We start from the raw sequence: 21,400 nt of genomic DNA, 5'->3' as shown, positions 1-21,400 counted from the left end.
AGGTGTAAAAATAAACTAGAGCCATCAATTAAGAATAGGCAGTTTCCACAGTTACTGAGAAGTGGTTTATTCATGCTTTCACTAGTGGTGCTGAATGGTTATCTGTGCCTACCTCCAGCTAGAGGACATTCAACTCCCTGTCACTGCAAGCTTTGCTGGACAGCAGTTAGCAACTTTCTCAGGGCAAGCACTGATCTGGTGAGTCTTTCTTCCCACCTGAATTTCACCAGGAATTAAAAGCTCTGCCACAGAAGTAGACACGCCCATATGTATGTCAGGAGAAGAAGAGAATGTCAGGACAGCTGAGAATCTATTCTGTGTTTGTTTTGGTGACATACCTTGTAGTTTTGAGCAAGATATTGAAAATTATAATCTTAATTTTTCCTTTTCTTCCTTACTTTTCTCTATGTTTTTCTGTTTATTTCTCTGTCTATATATAATTCCTTTTCTTCTTTTCTTTGTAGGAGTGATAGGTTCATTGTGGAATGCAGGTCTCATCCATTCCATAGATTACAGCTGTTCAGAGCTGAGACATTAGTAAGTCTATAGCCCTGGTGAGCATGAGAACCAGGATGATAGTGCATGAGCACAAACTCTCAGATGCTTTGGTTGAAATGAGCTGGCTGAGTTGGTTGGAGCAATTCAAGGTTTGTCTCCTGAACATCAGATGGCTCCAGATTTGGTTGCTCTTCTCACTTCAGCAGAAGTCATATATTCAAGGACTAATACCTTGGACTTGGTTTAAGTCCTAAAGCCTGATTTCCATCATGCTTGGGAAAATTTCTTCATTTCTGGAGAATACCTATTAGTGAAGATGTTATCAGCTGTTAAGAATTTAACTGCATGTAGAGAGGCAGGAAAACTTTCAAAGTTTGATCTTAATGTTTTTTAAATCCTAAATAGGTTTTGGAAGTCTGTCTCTGTACATCTGGCAGAAGACGTTAATTCTTAAAACATAAAATTATGTCCATGTTCTTTTGTGAATACAAATATGATGGAGAAATCCTGCTGGGCATCTCTCTAAAAGGCACTTTGTCTTTAGTAGCTATTATCATTATTCTTAATATGGATTTTTCAAAAAAAGAGATTCATCCATCTAAAAAATATTTTCCCATTTCCACAGCACTTGGTTTCTACGTGACATGACCTGATTAAAACCGTTCCTCGCACAGGATCAGCAACGAGCCAAGTGCACCCTTCCAGAACGCCAAATGGATGACTCTGTTACCCCATGATTACTTGTGAATTGGTGACCTTCAGTTGGCGACCTGGTGTCACTGTAAATTAATCATGGCAGCAAAGTGATATTTAGGGAGTGTAATAACCACAAATGACCTTGGTGTAATGCCTCTCTCAGGAGAAAGCCAAGCTTTTATTCTCTGTAATCTCATGTTTGTAACTTTTCCCCCAGTAAAAGCAGCATCGAAAGGTGATGTGTAAAGTGAAACATAAGGCATAATGTCTATCTGGAAGTTCAAAGTTTCTAGTTCTTTATTCCAAAACAGGATTTGATAAAACCCCCAGAAATAATTTCATTTCCCAGTGGTAGCCAGCACCATGTTGTCTTTTTACTTACAGTATTAATGTCTATGAAAACAGGAGGTGGCTAAATATCCTTTTTTTTCTATCACAGGCTTTTGTCATATTCTTTGGAATTCAAAATGCAGCTCCTCATATAGCACAGGGGTGCTTATGACAGCTGACACAGTGAACACAGATATTTATATATATATATATATATATATATATATACACACACATATGAATACTGGCCAGATTTTGCTATGCTTGTTCTTGTGAGCCACTATTTGATATCAGATACTAATCAATCTGATCAAGAAAGCCTTTATTTTTTTTATGCTGCAGTAAATGTCTTTGTCCACCAGCCAAGAGGTGATTTTGCATTTAAAGCTAGTTATTTTCAATATTTTTTTTAATACTATTTCATATACAAGCCACGGCATTCTGTAGTGTTTCTCTGACTTATTGCTATTGCCTCCACTTGATGCATTTATTGAATTCTGTTACTAAGACTATGACTATACATTTCCTTTGTGAATGGATATTAAACAGAAACTGGGCAGAGAAGCAGTGGCTGGATCTGCTGAAATCATATCTTCAGGTGATATTTTGAAGCTGTCACTCTACATCCAGTGAACCGTCTGTGTTCAATTATCAAGGACATTATTAACAGAGGACAGGTCTTCTCTCTCCAGAACATTAATCTTAGAAGGCATCACGGAAATAACCAGGCTTCTCATAAGAGAAATACAGCAAAAGAAGGGTGATAAACTGTATGCATAAAACGTACCTCCCTAATTCCCAACAAATGTGGAAGCTGTGCCAAACCCTTCAGTGCAGGAGCAGAAGAGAGCTGCCAAGTATTTGCCAGATGTGGTACACACACTAGAGTTGGCCATGGAAACCAGGAGGAATAGATGGATATTAAGGGATTTGACTGCTTTTTTGTAGAACGAGTAGCATATATCTCTTACTGATGCATGCATCCTGGTGTGGCTCATGGCATTTAGCTGGGATGCCTGGAAATTCTGCTTAACTACTGGCAGTGAGTGCACTGGCCTGGGCTCATGTCTTTCAAAGCTCAATAACAAGAAAGGATAAAATAGAAAAAGAGAAGCTGCACTTTTTTATTTCTCTCTTCACACTGTTCCTTTGTGATGAATCCTGTAATAGCCAGACGCTCCTCCTAGTATTTCTCTGAATCCTCAGGGGCTTTCTGTGGATCTAGGACTTAGCAACTAAGCAATGGCTCATGCTTTCAGATAGATTTGTTCACATGCATCCAAAAGTGGATTCAAGGGGCTAGCAGCATCCCAAACAGCCCCCTCCTCTTGTCTGCAAAATGAATTCTTTTGAAGGTTATGTAATAAGGCTAGGAAAAAATGGTGTGCATTCAGTGTGAAACATCCCCCTGTAAACTGTGCTCCTTAATAAAATGATCAGATGATGAGATGGTGGGGTGGGTGCAATCTATTTATGTATCCATCCATCCATACATCCATGTAAAATTACACTGAGCAGGTTTCTAAGTTTTTTTCCTATGTTGCCTAATTTTCACTGTTTTTATATTTTATGTGTTCATCTCATTTTTTTTCTACTGTTTGTTTGTTTGACTGGTTGATTGTTTTTTCTTATTGGCTCATTTTTATATTCTGCCTTCATATGTATTGCCAGGTAAAAAGAAAAGAAAGATTCCAGTCTCTGAGTGCCAGAAAGTGTCACTTCTCTCGAGATTCAGCTGTCACCAGACACTCAAACCTCTCCATCCTCATGTCTACCCAAAAGCACAGGATACCGCTGTGCACCTGAAACCACATTGCCTCTGGCATGGTCCCTGAGTCAGTTCCTCCCTCTCTCAGCAGGGATAATCAGATCCTCTCCTCTGTTAGCTGATGAATCCACACTGGGACCTTTGGAGACACCTGCTCATCTGCTGGCTCCTGCTCTGCCACAGCAGGGCCAAGTAAACTTCAAAATTAAAACCCACAGAAAACTCATCACAAATAAGAGCAGATGACCACAGTTATCTCTGAAGAAGTAACATAAGGTCAAATCTTCTACACAAGATAAGGAGGAGTGCTACATTTATTCTCTGGTGGTTATTTTTCATTTCTGCCCCACCCCCCCTGCCCCAGTAAATAGCCCTAAGCTTTGCCAGCCAATAGCAAGTAGAGTTGAAATTCCAATTTCTGTTTCATCCCTGTATGATATCCCAAGAGTGCAATTGCTTCACAAGCTGTCATTCCCAACACAGGGATGCTAAATGGACCTAAAGAGCTCTTTGAAATCTCAGTATAAATTATCCTTCTGGAGCCGAACCAATGCACATTTTCTGCCTTCACACGCTGACACGCTGTGCACATTTACCCTGACTCACACTCTGGCTTTAATGGCACTTTGACAATAAGTAATCTTGGCTACAAGCTGCATGCGGACAATGACTTGTTCTCCCCATTTCTGTTTCACCCTCACAAACAGTTTTGTGAAATACCCTCAGCTTCATGATCGCTTCAGGCCAGATGGGGATTTGGACTGGGTGGGGTGGAGAGGGGTCCACCTCACCTCGCCTTGGTGTGGCCATTCCAGCAGTCCTCCTCGACTGACGGACCGGCTGTCACTCGCTCATCCTTGCAGATTGTGTAGGGCAATGTTGACCAGAACTTTTTAGAGATCTTTAGCTTTTCCTTAATGTCTGTTACCTGATTAAGAGACAATGAGAGGGAAAACAGATTAAAAACATAAGCCACACTAATTATAATGTTAAACAATACATTGTTTAAATTTGTAATGGTGATGATGGTGAAGGTTAAAAAAGCTAAATGTGCTAAAACTTAATTTCCTGTGTTTAAAAACAAGACACTCGGCATTTGAGTTCAGAACATACAATCAAAGTCACCTTTTTCCACAGGCAAGACATTAATAAAAGCATGTTGCATCTTGCTCTTCCTGGTCTCCATTTGTCTAAGGTTTTCTAAATGTACACCTTTTTAAGAATTAATATGCCTCACAGTCTGCTGAATATGAATTCAGTTAAACAGTGTACATCAGATAAACCCACCAGCTTGGTCATGTCTTAGAAAAATATTATATAGACAGCTACATCTGCAGGTTCTAAAAAAATGGTTCAGTGCTGAGCTGATGTTGAACTGATTTAAGATACACCGGCTGAATACATTACAGTACATTTGTATCTCAGTTATAGTGAGAAGTCATGCAGAGACTATATTCATCTTTGCTATTATGTGTAGATAAATATATGTAGCTGAATACAGAATCCGCATGCAAGAAATGTTGGGACAGTATCGAAACAGTTTCTTTACCTTATAAATTCCTTGAACAAATAATTTAATTTGGCATGATTCAGGCAGCAAGCAGGAACAAACTGAATTTCCAGCATCGACTTAATAAATAAATGCTCTGACTAAAATTTTATCAGTTCTTGTTTTGTGTATGGTATACTGGAGTGGGAAAATCTACAAGAATAGATAGAAGAAACAACAAAGGACAGACTACAAAGGATGAATGCTGCCACTGTAGTTCTTATGGAAACAGATGCATTTCACATTAAGTTGTAATAGGATTTAGGGGAGCTTGTTGAATAGCTTTTAAAGGAAATCACTAAGCTTTGTTCTTTAAAAACCCAAGAAATAAAAGCTCTCCATTCTTCCATTCAGTTTTGAGATTGTCTTTTAGGTTGTTGAGGTACAATATTGTACTCGGCTATTTATCTCTTTTATCTTTTTTTCTCAGGACATGATAGCTGTCCTCGCAAATGGCCCATGCTGCTTTGCCATGCTTAAACCCTGTGGAATGTCACTTTATAAGCCAGGAGATAGAAACAGCTGAGGATGTTATTTCAGAAGCACTGTTTGAATTTTCATCCACAAGAAATAAGTAGGACAGTATTTTTCTGTATGAGTTGTTGACAGTGTTTCTCGCCGTGATAGACACCTTATAAATCTCTTCCACATGCTTTGCCAAGCCCTAGTTGCTTTGTTTTCACATGAGATACTAGTGGCATTTGCAAGCCTTTAAAGTCTCAATAGGGGAGCCCTGTCAAGCCAAAAAATAAATTCCAGTTTACAGGCTGTGAACAAGGCTTTGGCAGAAGTGGAGATGGTCTCAGGATGCCTGCCCTTTCTGATGTCTTTGGTGCATGGGACCAGGATTCTGGGGAGACAGCAGTCCTTCCTCTTCCCCTTCTGCTCATGCTGAGGGTAAAAACCCCTAGGTCTCTACTGGGACAGCTAACCAGCACAAGCAACTCAGTTAAACTGCCATGGTTCATGGCAGTTCATGGTGTGTAAATTCCTGCTAGGACACAGTGAGGATAGAGAAATCCTATAGAAAATTTAAGGAAGAGAGTTCATAGGGTGAAGGATCCAGTCATATAATCAAAAGTTTATATGGGAACGTCAAAGGGATAGATTTTCTTATTATTGCTTGTGCCTGCATAACTACTTACACAAGCAATCTGATTGATATTGGTGGTGAGTAATTAGCTTTCAGAGCAGTAATTTCATTGCTTGCTGGAAGTTATGTAAAGCTATTCAAAACTCAGATGTTTAGAGTCACATTCAGATTTTGCCCATATTCAAATTAGAGCTCGTGCTCTAGGACTTGGGGACTTCTGTTTTGAACCACAAGTGATTCAACACCTGTTGGAAAGTGATTTTCCCCCTGACCCTTCTAAGGGCTGTAATTTGGCATAGAAGCCTTTCATTTTCACAGAAGCCAGCAAAAGAATGGAGAGAGGTTCTCACAGCTCACACATTGCACATGCTCTCCAGATACTCCCCGAAAATCAAAATGAGGACTCCCATTCCCCAGTCACTCCTGAAAATATTAAATGGTGTATGCATACTCTACATAAGATAACAAATCATTACATTTCCTAACAGATTTTTAAAAAATTGGGGTAAGGGAGTACACCTGATAAAGTAAGATGGTCTTACTTTACTCAGGATTGTTGGTAAATGACAACTAATTAAATCTCAGCGGCATCCTTCTGAGGTGTTATTCCCAGTTTAGAGCCTGGGGGGAAGAAGACACTTGCATGACTCACAAAAGGCAGCAACAGCAAAAATGACTACAACTTAGGGAAAGGTTAGCATTTACAGCCTCTCTAGATGCCTTTGATTCAGGTGCATTTTAACATTTTTTTATCTCCTTCAGATATTTCCCTTCACAGCTATCTCCCACCTCCCACCTCCCTGCTGCATTATTTCACTTTGGAACTTTACACAACTTGTGTGGACTCAGTCTCTGAAGTCTTGTCCTTTCCTGCTATCTGACTAGACCTCTGTTAATCCTTACTCTTTAGGAGTGGAGTTTGCACATCTGTTTAACTGGTTCCTTGAACCTCATCCTGAAACCTTCTGGAAGTGCAGTGTGGTGTCTGATGGCTTTGCTAAAGGAATTCTGAACACTGATTGATTCACCTCCTCTTTTAGGGAGTGGCCTGATGGCCACTTCTGCGAGATCAGTGTTTGGGTTGGCAATGACTTTGGAGTACTTTTAATGTAACTTCAAATGCAGAATAGAATTAGGAGGTGTAATGCCTGCCATGACATGTTAAGCTTTTGCCTGTGGGTTTCAGAGGCTTCAATTCTGGGATCTTGTCAAGCATGACCACAGAAATTCTCTTATTAGTCCCCATGGTTACACACGTTCCTCTGTACATTGTTTTGATCGCCACCCGCATTTAAAAAATATATAACAGGTGTACAGACCCTTGAAAATGAGATAAAACCCACTAAGGACTCAGTTAACATTGCTTGCTTGTGATTTATGATGTCAGACTACTGTATTCCCCAGTGACCTGTGGCCTTGTAAATGATTCCTTGGTATTTCCTATTCTTTGAATTAAAGATTAACTTTCAACCTTGGTTAGGCTTCTGTGGAAACATTTAAATATGAGACATATGCAGTTTTGATATTTTACATATTTCTTTTCCACTTGCTCTAGCAGAGATTTATAGGGATTATGACAGTTGGATATCTTTGGCTGTAGCTAGCCTGATTTTCCCTAGTTATCTTCCTGACATAGCCCTGATATTATATTGAAAGATCCTTTTTACAGCTACTTTGAAGGTGTGAAACTTGTTCTGAATCACAAAACTTTCTCATAAGAAAAAAGATATAGCAAGAACCATGCAAAGAGTTAAATTTTTAATTTATTGGGGGATATATCAAAATGGATATTAAAATAGCCTTGCCTTGATCTATAATTGCTAACAGAAGAAAGGCATTACTGTGTAAGTAAGAAAAGTTAAATATTTGCTTCATTTGCAAAGAGAAACTCCTATCCAGAGTTACAGGAATGGTATAGCTACACATCCTACATTGAGAAATACAGTTTATTTCTTATTTCTGCCACTGACTTCTTATGTGACCAAGTCAGTCACGAATGTCATGCAATTCCTCAGCAGAACTTGGAATGGCACCCATGAGCTCAGTTCCAGGCCTACCAGCATGGGCTCAGACATAAGGTAAATAAAACTGACCCACGTTTCTGTCTTCTTTATTCACCTTTCACTCTAAAGTCATGAAGCAGGTTAAAAGCAAGCCTGTCACTTTAGTAGGAATTAGACCTTAGCATTCCTTGCTTTATTTCAGGACATTTGGATAAACTGAGAACTCAGAGTAAGTGTTGAATACACCATGTAAAAATAAAAGTGTGCAGAATGCCAGTTTTACAAGGCATGAAAGACTGCAGAAGGAGTCTTGCTTGTGGAGCAGGCAGACAATTGCCAACAGAATCACTTTGGTTTAATTTCTGATGGAAGAATGCTTCTTTGGCAGAGTGATAAAGTGTGCTCAGAAGCAATTGGGGGCAAAAAGCAAGTTTTAAATGTGGGTGCACTAAAATAATTTTTAAAATGTAAATTCCATTTTTTTTCTTTTTGTCCTGCTCTGCCAAGTTCTTCTCTGTCAAGACCATCGCATACTCCTTCCAGATTTATCATCCCCACCCATATAATTCCTACTATCAAAGGTAAAGGACTATCAGAAGATGCTAAAATCATGTTCAAAGATGGTGAAATGTATGCAAACCTGATGTAGGTTAAAGGCAATAAATGAAATCAAATAATATGGAGTCTTTATGTTAAGAAGAAATGGTTCCCATTAACCTCCCTTCCTTCTTCCTGGTGTTTTTGAATTGCATTTTTTTTCTTGTTTATTCTGCAATTTGGGAAGATTTTCCTTGTGAAGTTCAAGCAGACTATTCAGTTTGCCTTTCTGTCAACACCTTCTCCTTGTGGATGCTCAAAGACATCTTGCTGTAAAGTCCATAGAGAATTAAGCCTTTATGACCTGGAAAAATGTACAAATGTTTCTGGTTCACTGGAAGTTGCTTCTCTGCAGTACCAGGGTGTCACCCCAGATATAGTACTGTGGGTTAGTACGTGGCAGCATAGATGCACAGATGGAAGATGTTTCAAGTGGCTGCTTGTGATGGGGTGCTGTAATTTCAGGGACTTCAGGCTGTGTGTGTAAAGTGTATCCTATCCTATCAGTGTATACTGAGAGAACAGCTAGAGACAGTGAGTAGAAAGAGGTCTGGCATTTTGTCTTGGAGAACAGACATGAAAGCAGCCATCACAGGCCATGTTTGTGTCTGTGTAGTTTCCTTAGTCACATACTCCTTTGCCCTTTAATTCACAGGCAACATTTAACTAATGCTGCTTCTTCATGCTACATTATTTCCCAGTGAAAAACCAGACACGTTTTTTGTTTCCCTGCTGCTTGCTTTCCCCTAGAAGTGTCTAAGACATGCAGCCATGCGTGCAGTCTTTATTAAAAATAATATAGACCTTGTATAATGGTGGGCAGCTGGATAATGGATTTATGGATATGGTGCTTGAGCAACTGAGCTGCATGTGGAATTGTGAGAGACATGCCCTTCATCATGGGCATGGCCAGGTAGGAAGAACAAACAGTTCACCACCATCTGATTTGTGCTCTGCCCTACCAGCAGAAAGCTGCGCCAGGCTTTCATCCATCGATTTATGTCCATTAGGGATTTAATCTGAAAGCATTCTAAGACTAACAGCCAACAATTTATTTAAAAGGACTAGGTTAGCAAGCACATATTATATACTGTTCCTAACTAAGTTGTTATGTTTATGTGTCTGCTACGTGTGTGTCACAGTCAGGGCAAGAATCATATGTCACAAGCAGCTTAGTATAGCACGGCTGGGTATTTTAACTGACATACAGTTTTCCTTGTAAAAGGGGCTTAATGAAAAGCAGCTAATTTGGGCCCTGAAGTTTTAGGGGCTGTCCCTCAAGAAAGATGTGTCTCCTGTATGTCCTTTGTTACATCTGCCATCTTCATATAGATATCTCAGAGGCACTAGGCATTTATCTATAAGCAACTGAATCGGGCTCTCTCTATCTCACACAGCTAGAGGATCTCTCTCAGAGGTTTTTTTAAAGGCACCTTCATTTCTCCACTGATTTGATGTAGGGCGCTGAGGCACACATTTTTGTTTAGAATGGTTCATTAGGTGCCCAAAATTTTCATGCACACTAGGCACCTCAGTGAGGGTGACTTGCTTCGCTTATAAAACAAGTGAGGCAGAACTTTATTTGCTCTCTGTGGAATTTTTTTTTCATACATTATACATTTCCGTATTTTCTCACAAAATAAACTTAAATGCCAAGCAGTTGCCAAACCACCACACACTTGAAGGTGGATTATTCTCAGCCTTTTAGAAAGTGAAGCGTGTGCCCCATGGATTCAGCAGGATTTGAGCTTCGCGTTGCCCCAGCTGCCAGGGAGCACCCTGGATTTGGGGGGCCCTCGAGATGGCAGTGTTGCTCACTCTTTAGGCTGCTGCCAGTCCCCCCCCCCCCCGCCCAGCACACCCGCTGTGCTTCCCAGAGAATAAGACTGTAGATTGTTCCGCTGAATATAAAACTGACAACCCTGTTATTTTAAACTAGAAAGTGACAGGCTGTTATTTTAATGAGGTCTGCCAGTGCCAAGGTTAACCAAAGCTTTATTTTCCCTACAAAACATTAAGGCTGTGGTTCTAAAAAGGGGGCTGTGAAATTTTATGGTTATTGATACTTTCTCAGGGCAGAGAAGTTCTGAGAATTTCACCCAGGTCTTCTTGCTCAACAAATGCTTTTTGGTTCTCCACCCCCCCTTTTTTTTTTTTTTGACTTTGTGACTTTAAATGGTCCGGAGCTTTACCAATAACTGCCTGCCCATGATTCATGTTTCTGAATCTGCAGAAAAGCAGATGACAGCTCTTCTAATCAAGAACTAATGCAGAATCCCAGTTATAAAGCACAAATGGGCGCTTGGGTAATTTTTGAAATAAAACAAATGAGCCAGGCGACTTTCCGGAGGTAGACTTTTCTCATCAGAGTATTTTAAAGTAAAATGAAAGGAGTTTTTGCTGTCATTGTCTCTGAGAGCTATCACCTCTTTGACAAGAAAAAAGTTAAGGCCTTTAATAACAGTAAAGAATGGCTGTTAACCTTACCAAATTCTCAGAATAACACATATATAAGTTCAGAGAGTTAGGGTACATTCAGCTTCCACACTAATACTCCTACATTTATGTATCTACATTCACATCACAGTCCCCAGAAACCCAACACTGACTCACTTAAGTTTCTAGTGCCTTTTGAGACACCTGCAGTGACCTGAGCAAGACTCCTATAATTTGTGATTTATATGTGACCGCCCAGGGTACTGTCTTGGATGACCTGGTTGAACTGTGTTTCACTGAGCTTTGACCTGAAACATGCATTTTAAAACAATCCAGGTTGCCTACTGCACGTTTTTTCAGGAAAATAATTTACGGGTCTGCATGAGGGCTGACATGATCTTGCAGGAGGCTCCTTGCCATCTGTGGCCCGGAAATGCTGGTGTCACACTGCGTGCTCGCTGGCTCCAGGGGCAGGTGCCATTGCCCAGGTAGGGGCTAGACAGTCACTGCTCACAGATGACAGCCTTGTGCTCCAAAAGAAGACAAGTAAAGCAGGCATGTGCCTTTGGCACTGCTACTTTTCTGTGTCTTAGCCCTCACCTGGAGATCCTACCTTCAGCCTTGCAGAGAGCGTAATGTTGTAATGTTGCATCACATCATCAAATAGACCCTTCTTTTTTAATAAAACACTAACATTTTTGTTTACAGGCAGGTAGAGCCTGACACAAAACTCCTCCCACATTCAACATTCATTTTGGCTGAGGACACACGAAGTGCAGAAGTTTGTCCAATGGTGGAGCAACCTGGGCTAATGTTCTTTCCATAAATGTGTCCACTTAAACTCTACACTTTGACCCCCAGTAAATAAAAACCTTGCTTTTGGAAAGTAGAAGGTACTGGAAACATCAGTGCCCTGAAATGGAAATCTGTAGGACCTGAGGCAGCTTTCCTCTTCCGTGCAATACCTAGGAGCAGTGCTAAAATACTGGTCTATAAATCTGATTCAAGCAAATCCAAAGCACTCGGAGGAATCAGCTTTTTATTGCAGATAAGTATAAAAGTAGCAACAGAAATATGCTGGAATCTTAAAGATAAAATGCCAGAGGCTTTTCTGTGGCAAGGCTAAGCTGTTAAGCACTGATTCTTTCTGAACAGCCCTTCATCCCTCCGAGCAAAAATGTTAATAGCTAATGTAAACAATTACTAATAGAGTATTTCAAGCTTACACAGACTTTCATTTGTCCTGGAAATGTTCATCTGGTACCTGTAGTGAAGTGGCTGTTTCTTCTCTTAAAACTCAAGGGTTTAAAAGGAACTGCATGTGTTATAGCAGACAAACGGTTCAAGCCTCCCAAGAGCTGTGAGAAGTGTATGATTTCAAAGGGCAGCAAGAGCTGGGATATGTCCTTTCATAACAGCAAGGATAATTGTACTTCATACTTGAAGTAGCCTTACATTTTACTTCACTTCTTCTAGTAGTTACTTCTTGACATAGCTCCTTTGCTTTCCAAACTGAAGTTCTCAGTGGACTCTCAATGACTCAAAGCCAAACTTTTCAGACCCTCTTATCCCAGGGGATCACCAGGCCCCACAGACTCAGCCTGAGGGACAGCAGCTGCAGAGAGCAAGGCATTAGAGCTGGTGGAGTGCTCTTCTCCACATCATAATCTGGATTAATAGTGTCCCCATTATTAATGTTTTATGGGAATACCCCAAACTTGCAACTGTATGCAAACTCCTGCTTGTTCTAACATCATAATTTATTCCATCCAAAATTAATCCCCTGTTAGGGGATTTCCCTTCCCTAACACCTCTGGTTGCCAGTCACGCTCTTCTGGAACTGGAGCTTGTTTTCAGTGGCCTGGATATTTTCCTCTGGATTATTTTAAACCAAATATATACAAATATGCATTATTACAAGTGGTGAATTTATACAGTCAGGAAAAAATTAAAAGCCAGCATGGAGGCTTTGTCACATTGCATGTGGTCATTACAGTGATGTGTAGTTTTGGTTTTTTTTGCCAAGTTTTCTTTCCAGACTCTCTGAGGAAGATGCCACAATCTCATTTTCAGAGTTGTTTCGGAGATGAGAAAGTTATCAACAAATTGGTGTTAAATCACATGCAAATATAAATTGTTAAAACATCTAAGTGAATATCACAAAATATTTAGAATGAAGAAGGTAATGTTTTCAGAGACACAAAGTTATGCAAAAAGATATTTCTGGCAGGGCGACTAGGCTCAGCAGGGAAAGTGCTTATCAGGAAAACAATCGGAGTCAGAGAGAGCCTTGTAGTGTCAATCTGCCATGTCAATATACTAATGGCTTTCATTGCCTTCCTACTGAGCAGGGGAGCTGAGGTGGAGTTGCACTCTCTTGTGCTTTCACTAGAGGATTAAGTGCCCCAATTACTGGATCCTCACGGAACAACTGCACAGAGCTTCCTCAGGGCTGCCAGGGACTCACGCAGATGCAGACAGGAGATGTAGAGGTTGGGTATGGGTCCAGCTACTGCTGGTGTTCAAGAATCATTCTAAAAGAGGGAAGAAATTCAATTTCAGATTGAAGTATAGCAAAGTAATGGGGTGCTCTCATAAGATTTTATCCTAAAGCAGCAAAAATCTAATGAGACTAATCGATTCCCTGTTTTCTGCCATGGCTGGGTGGAAAGTAACGAATTTAGATACTCTTGCAAGACTGGTGCTCAATCTAATACTGAATCAGGAAATGGACCACTTCTTAGGTTCTCCTTGAAGCAGATATGCATGTCTGGAGTCCTCAGTCTGAGCCCTGTGACTTGGTGAGCAGTATGAATTTAAGGTGCAGAGCTCACCTCTGCCATAAATTCAATACACTGCAAAACCATTTGTGAAATCTAATCTGGACAATTTAAAGAGCAAACACCTATGGATAAGAACGAGCACAGTTTCCAGCACTTGAGGCATACTGTGTGAATTTGAATGAGTTGTCTGTCCCAAAGAGTTTTTTATTCCAAAGAGAAAAATGAAGAGAAGAAAGGAATACCCCATATAGATGAAAAATAATCGTATGCCAAGCAAATTACTTGAAATCAGAGAGTCATTGGATAAGCAAAGTATTACCCCTACATCTCTAGTACCTTCCTTACAATGAAAACTCTATTTTCCCTTCTTGAATACTGCTTTAGGTAAAAAGCCTCCCCATTTCTCCAAACATGTCTACCTAACAGTAGTGATATAGCACAATTCAAGCTATATTTAAATCAAGCAGGTAAACACAGCATGCAGCTAGGCTTGGTGTTACTGCTTGACTATTTGTTGTGGCGCTTGGGCAGGCTTTCTAGCTTGCCATCCCTCTCCCTGCCACCACAAGCATGCTGCTGGCATCTGGGAACTTTATGTCACCACACTGCTGAGGGGTACACACCACTTTCTGGATGCTGTCAAGGGAAGGGGCCTGAGTCACGAAGCTGTGTATGTAAACTTGATTTTGTCTTTTTTTTTTAAATTTTTGTCTTTTTTCTTTTTGTCTTTTTTTTTTCCCCCTCTCTTTTTGTTTTTGCTGGTCTTTTTTTTTTTTTTTTTTTTTTTTTTGCAACAGGTACCAACCTCCTTTCTGGGCTTGCACCCTCCCCTTCCCTTTAGTGCTAATGCGAGAGGCCTCAGCATCACAGAGGCTGTAGGGGGAGGACAGGCTGCATGGCTCGGCAGGGACAAGGATGCTGTCACTGGGATATTTCCAAATACAAATGGAAAATAGGAATGCATCAGTTCTGCATCTTCTGCTGTGGGCTGTGAGGGCAGGGTGGGTGGTGAAAGGAAAGCTCCAGGACACGAAGCAATCAATTTGCAATGGATAGCTAGTGAGTCACTTCACAAAGAACAGTAAAATATTCTTGTCTCATTCTTCTCTCAAAGCCCAGGCAATCCTGCCTGCTCTTCATAGCTGTCTCTGAGAACAAACAGGTACAACTGAGCTGCAGAGCTGCCTATAGCTGGCAGGCAGCCTCCTGCCAGTTACCCCTCTTGATGGAAGCAAGTAGCTGGACAGAAGATCAATGCTTGCTCCTCACACACAGGCAGCTTAAAAGCAGCCCAGCCTCTGTGCCAGCCCCTTCACGACGGAGGCAGCTGTGCACTGGTTATTTATTTGGCTTTTTTTTCAAAGTGCCTACCCCACCTTAGTCTGCTGATGCTTTTCAGCCACACAAGATATTTAGTTATCACAGGTTGTGTTCCCACGGTCAGGAGTCTATCATAAAAAAAATGACATTATAAAAGCAACAAGTACTGCAGTTTATTTGCCTCCAAAATCCAGCAGCTTTGAAATTCATGTTTCAGGGGAATTAGTAATAGTCACGAAAGTGGAAAATTGTATTTGTTTTACCATAAGAGTGAAGACTGCAGATTTTAAGAAAAGCAGTTTCACAGGATAGGGAGTGAAAAATCTAGAAAATTTGCCATTTTTTCTATAAAAAGTAAATCCAGAGTTCTTCACAGCATAGAAAAAACTCAAAATGGAAAAAAAATATACAGCCTCACAATGGGTAGTTTCATAAAGGAGCGAAATATAATAATAGAAACATTCACATTTTCTGTCTATTTTAATTATTTTCCAGTCAGGAGCTCTTCAGCAGACAGAAGAGATTATCCTCACTGAGCCAAAGCTACCATTGATACTGAATGCATAAAATATAGGCCACTGCCTGAAGAATATTTTCAAGATCCCATAAGGATCCTGAGCTTCACAAACTCTCTTATTCCTTATTCTGTTAATTGGAGTACTTCAAGAATGTCATTTGAAAAGCTGAGATTTGGTGACTTGGAGCAGAAAAGGATCAGGAAGGTAGTGGCACACTGTAGAAGGATCCTAGTTACCCCCTGTAGGAGCTGATACAAGTATGTGAGGAAAGGCCAAACCATGCCATCTCCGAACTACCTGTGGGAGTAGAGACACAAGCTTGACAGAAAAGAAATAGGATTTTTGGCAAGGGAGATGGAAAATTTCCCTTCTAAAATATTTTCCTCCAAAGGGCTCAGAGCAGTTTGAGAAGTTGAACTATAAGGAAAAATTATGAGGACTCACCTAAAATAAAAACTCACTTAATTGTTTTAACCATCAAATCATTCAGTGGCAGGGATCACCTTATAATTTATAGCGCATTTTTGAGTCACTGCAAATTTATTTCAGTACTTCCCTGAAAATTTCCTGACAGTAATTTATGCAGGCCAAAGTCATATTCTGTCAAATGTGTCTCAGGCTATCATTGATCATCTGTCCATCAAAGCCAATAACAGTAGACACAGGGAATTTGAAAAAAAAAAACAAAAAGAAAAGGAAAAAAAATAATAGAGGAACAGAAATATTTTATAATGAATAAGATAACACTTGGGATAAAAAAAAAACCCAACAGATGAAAATGGGTTTCAGACAGACCGTTCCACTGCTATTCACTGCTGTTACATCTTTGCAGATAAGAACAGCAGTTCCTAGAGGGGACCTGATGTTTGTGGAGGAAAGGGAGCAAATGTACAATTGTTCTCAAATGTACAAATGCTCAGAGAGGAGTGGCTTGAAAAAAATTAAAATCCCTGTGGAAAGAAACAGCCCACCACCAGTTTTTCTTTATTTAATTGCTATGTACAACGGAGTAAAGAACATGAAGCAAATGCAGTGTTCAGGGAAAAAGAAAAAAAGGGAAAATTATACTTATTAGCATGCCTTTTATTCTGCACTGTTAACATCTTGCTGTTGTGTAAAAAGATTGCCACAAGGAAGAACAAGAAGCAGGAGAAGTACAGAATTCTAATTGAGTTTTCCATCCTAAACAAAATACCGTGATGATTGCTCATTCATTTGGCATTCCTACTCTCCCTGAGTCAGCACTCTGAATGGCAATATCCTCCTGTGATATTTCTGAGCAATGGCCTGACCTACGGGTCATTTGCCAGCAGAGCAAACAGTTGTTGACTACCCTGCCCTTAATATCAAGCAAGGAGTTACATTCTCTCTGGTTCATATCTTGAGCCACAAATGGGCACATATGAGGAGGACAAGTTATTCAGCAGCTATGAAAAGAGGTGATGAGGTTCAAATTTTTTTTGTCACAGTGGTAATAACTTGCACTGCAATATAATGAAAAATTCATTACTTCTTATTTTACTGGGTTATTTTTTCCTTTTTCTTTTTCTATTTTATCTCTATCTCATTTTCTTCTTCCTTTGTGCAGAACAGAATCTCCTTATTCCACTGTTTCGTTTGGCTCTGTCTGTCCTGCGTGGTTGGGGTACACTGAGGTTGTGGTCTGGTAGCCATCTCCCAGGGTTAAGATAGCTCCAGCTCTGGTGTGTGAACACCTGAGGGGAAACATGAGTGAACCCTCGCAGGCATGCAGAGATGGGAAGTGGCTTAAGAGACTCTTCCTTGGCATCCCACTCTATGACTCTGCCAGTGTGAGCATAGCTAAAGGGCAGGAGATCTTTTGGGTCAAAGCATGTAGGGCTGTGCAGTGCAGACATGGGCTTTTGTTGGGCTATTTTTCCAAGCATATCCATTTTTCAGGACTAGCAGATCATGCCACATGTGTACATGGACATATACTCCCCTATACTTAACTGTTACTGCATGCCGAGGTCATCTAAGTTGGATACTACAGGAAAAACTGTAATTCCCATCCAGTCTTTATACCCTGATTTCCTTTCCCAGAAAACAGGAATTACAAAAGTTTTGGGAGGTGTGTATTTGAGTTTTGACAGTCTGGAGCTGGTGCCAAGCCAGAGGGGTTAGCCAGTCTGAGCATCCAGAGCAGCTGGATGCTGTCATTTAGCCTTTGCCTGTGAAGCTGTATGAAGTAACTCACTTTTAGGTATGCCAAGTCAGCATGCAAGAGGTTAAAGCATATTAAAAAAAGTTTCAAGAAACTTTCCCTAGAAACTAAAGTTGCCTGTAGTCATAGAGCAGATGTACTTCTTTGGAGCAGCTATAAATCCTTTGAGTACCCTAATAAATACACTGCATATTCATTGGAACAATGTGCCCCATGGATTTAAACTGCATCTTAACACTTTTTCCTGAAAATAATTATCACACCTATTAGAGGCTATATTTGGGATTTTTATCCTTATACATATATCTGCTTTCCTCTCTCTAGACAGATATTCTGCCATGAAGGATGTGTGCCTTTGCAGCCTGATTTTCTCCCCAAAGAACAGAAATAACCCTATGAGTATACACTGGAGCACTGCTTACAGTTAAATCAAGGTGCCCTTGAATATGGCTGGAAGCTACAGGCACCGAAAGTCCTACTTTTAAACTCTTTCAGGAGCAACACAAACCTTAGTGCACAAAATACATTTTCTAAGTGTCTCTTTTCATATCAGTCCATTGGATGATCACGCCGTAATCATGACAAAGTAGTTGAACAAGAACTTCAGAGCAGCGTAATCTTGGTGATATTTCTGTTAACTGGTTTTCCAAAACACTATGTTGGTTGCAGTTGCTGCTTTGGAATGACTTTCTGAGAAACATCTTCACTGCAAAATAAAGCCAAATGAAAGCTCTGTACTTTAATATTTTTTAAAGACTTGACAAGTTAGATTCAAGTGATGCTGCCTAGGTTGGATTTGGATTCTTGAGACAGTTCGTAGATTATTTAATTTTTCCTTCTGAATCAGACAACAGGCAGGTATCAGTACTAGGATCTTCATTTTTCTCTGAAATTCAGAAGGAATTCAGTAGGTAGAAAACATTTTTAAAAATCCCAGAAAAAAACAGATTGAAGAAACTCCCACAAGGATAGCACAGATTTATGAAAAATCCACAGAGTATTCTTACCACAAAGAGAAACAAGATCTTATAATAATGGGGAGAAGGCAAACAATGCACAGGGACAGCTCAAGTGTGCCCAAAAGGCAAACTAAATAAGTTCAAATACAGAAAGAAAGACATGCCTGATAACTCCAGGAATAGAATTAAAATTCCTTTTGATGAAGGTACAATGGATACATGTAATCATATACAATGAAGAACAAAATTATTTTGTGAAGATTAAATTCACGGCATGCTGAAATCATCCCTCCTTGCATTAATTTGACCCCAAACACCAAGAGCTGGTCTTGCTTGAACATGATGGGTGGTAGCTTGTATTACAGCTCAGAACAATGTTATTTTCATCACAAGGAGAATTTTCCCAATACAATGCTGGGAGCAGATAGCTCTGGTTGTAGTCCTTAGGGACAACAAGCTAAGCTACTTTCTCTCAACAGACAGATGATTTCTAGGTGTTCACCTCAGCAAAGAAAAAGTACTATTCAAAAAGTAGCAATCCATACTTGAGGACTAAAGCACCCTGCAAAATCCAAGAGATATTTCCTCATAACATGTAAAATACAATGCATACTGACATCCTGCAGATGTGTGCATGAGATGCTTCACATAGAAAAGTAATGATACTGTGAAAGCCACAAATACTCAGGTTTGCTGGAGGCTTGCAGTACAGTAGTCACAAAATGATCTGTGTATTCACTTGTAAAAAGAAAACCTGTTTATGAACAGCAAAGCCATATGAAAGCATGGCTCCTCTACCAGAAGCAATACTCATGAAGTGTATTTTGAGCTGATATGGAAATACATCACATATAAATTACCTATGATTTTCGGTGTTTAAAATTTCAAAAACGACAGCAAATGTAAGGCATATTCCCTCTTTCTCCTGCTCTGAGAAGTCAAAACAAAAGTACTAATATCTTTCTAATGAACCATTGTTTTGTTTATCCAGAATCCAAATAACACATGCAGGCTGAGAGTCAGCATAACCCACTGTGTTGCAAGAAACTTAAATCAAATCTGATATTAAATCAATGTCCTGATGATTTGCTTCCCCAGAGCACTCTCATTCCCACAACAGGAAGGCTGCCGAAACTTAAAGGAGTAGTGCATCATAATACTCATTTAGATTAGCTTTTTTGGAGCCAGGAACAGATTTTAGCCAGTATTAAGTGCTTAATTCTCACTGACTCTTGTTTTTGGGGGGCATGCACGTTATCCCCAGAACATCTCCTCTCCATAAGATGTAGGTTACATCAATGAATACACTGATCTCACATGTCTTAGGCAGGAATGCTGCTGAATGTGGTGCTTTGTATGGTCTGCTAGGGGAGCTGGCATGCTAAGTTCCAGGAAGACTGAGCAGAATTCCTCACTCAAGTTTTTTATCGAACCACATAGTCCAGCACAAAATAATACCAAATTTTCAAGAAAACTCTAATTTATATTTCTCCTATATTTGAAAAATTATAAATGTAAGTATGCTTGTATAAGCATACATTTTTAAACCTAGAATCAATAATACTAACCAGTAGACACTGAAGATAGATCTGTGTTACTTCATAAAAATAGGAAAAGGCACAAGCATGGGACCTCAGGTTGTTCACAGTGCTAAATTGTTAATATGTTCCCTGGAACTATGCTCAATCACTCCAAGCACTTTCTCCATCACGATGTCCTGCCATGGCTTGGAGGAGAGTTCATTCCAGAGATGGCTCCTAGCAGGCAATGCACACAAGACTGCATATTTATGATACCCTATGCTCTGTACAGCTCTCTAATGCTATCCTGGCAGGCTTTGCCTTCTCTTGCACAACCATACATCTTTCCTGCCATGTTCAAGGGCACAATGACACATATGCTCAGTTCAGTGCTGAATGGATGGACCACAGCACAGCTCTCACATTATTTCAGATTGTGTAAACTGCAAACACAAACACACACAAACAGTGTTTTTTAAGAGTACAGCAACACAATGAGGGACACACAGGAGGTCCAGGACCAAGAGGTGTGGTCTGTGGGTGCAAGCAGTTTGCTTTTGTGTGAGTCCTCATCAGTGCGAACAAGGCACAGTTTACATTGCATTGCCTCAAAATGCCAGGATCATATCCCATTTCTATTTAGTGGTGTCAATGTACCCTTATAGGTAGGCCAGGCTGATGTTTGCAATACATATGGAAACTCCTTTGCCTAACTTGGTGGATGTGGTCCACTTGCCCAAATGTTGCCATTACTGTTGGAGATGCCCCAGAGAATGCTACCTGGATTTCAGCTCTTGTTTCAGAAGGGTGCATGACTGCTATCCTGCTCAGTCATTGCTGTGACACATACCTTGTGCCACATGTGATTGTCCCCTGCAGATGTCTCACATGATCTACATCATTTCAAACAGCAGTAGGTACCACATGTAAGCAAATGCATTGAGCTCCCACAGTGAAAATGTTAGGTGCATTCTAAATGCTAAAATATCTGATACCTATGTATCTCATGCTTGTCCAACACTGATGGAAGCACCTGGGAAGTGGTTCTTTTCCAGCAACTCAGAAGAGATGGTCTGCAGGCTGGGTACAGACTGCAGATGGAAACAATTAGGAGAACTGGAACGATGAAGTTCACAGAGAGTTGG

At 40.2% G+C, this 21,400-nt stretch overlaps 1 protein-coding gene across 1 annotated transcript in view; it reads right to left on the bottom strand.

Moving 5' to 3' along the window:
• The window catches only part of GPC6 (glypican 6), a gene marked incomplete at both ends in the record, with an annotated part of 751,009 nt that overhangs the window by 5,708 nt on the left and 723,901 nt on the right, over window positions 1–21,400 (bottom strand). The window contains one exon of the mRNA XM_082278450.1: window positions 4,084–4,220. Within this exon, the coding sequence (XP_082134576.1) occupies window positions 4,084–4,220 (137 nt within the window). The remainder of the gene's footprint in view (window positions 1–4,083; window positions 4,221–21,400) is intronic.

The sequence above is a fragment of the Coloeus monedula genome, assembly GCF_965178545.1.
Source record: "Coloeus monedula genome assembly, chromosome: 3".
NCBI classification, from domain to species: Eukaryota; Metazoa; Chordata; class Aves; order Passeriformes; family Corvidae; genus Coloeus; species Coloeus monedula.
This window is presented reverse-complemented; position numbering and strand designations above follow the sequence as displayed.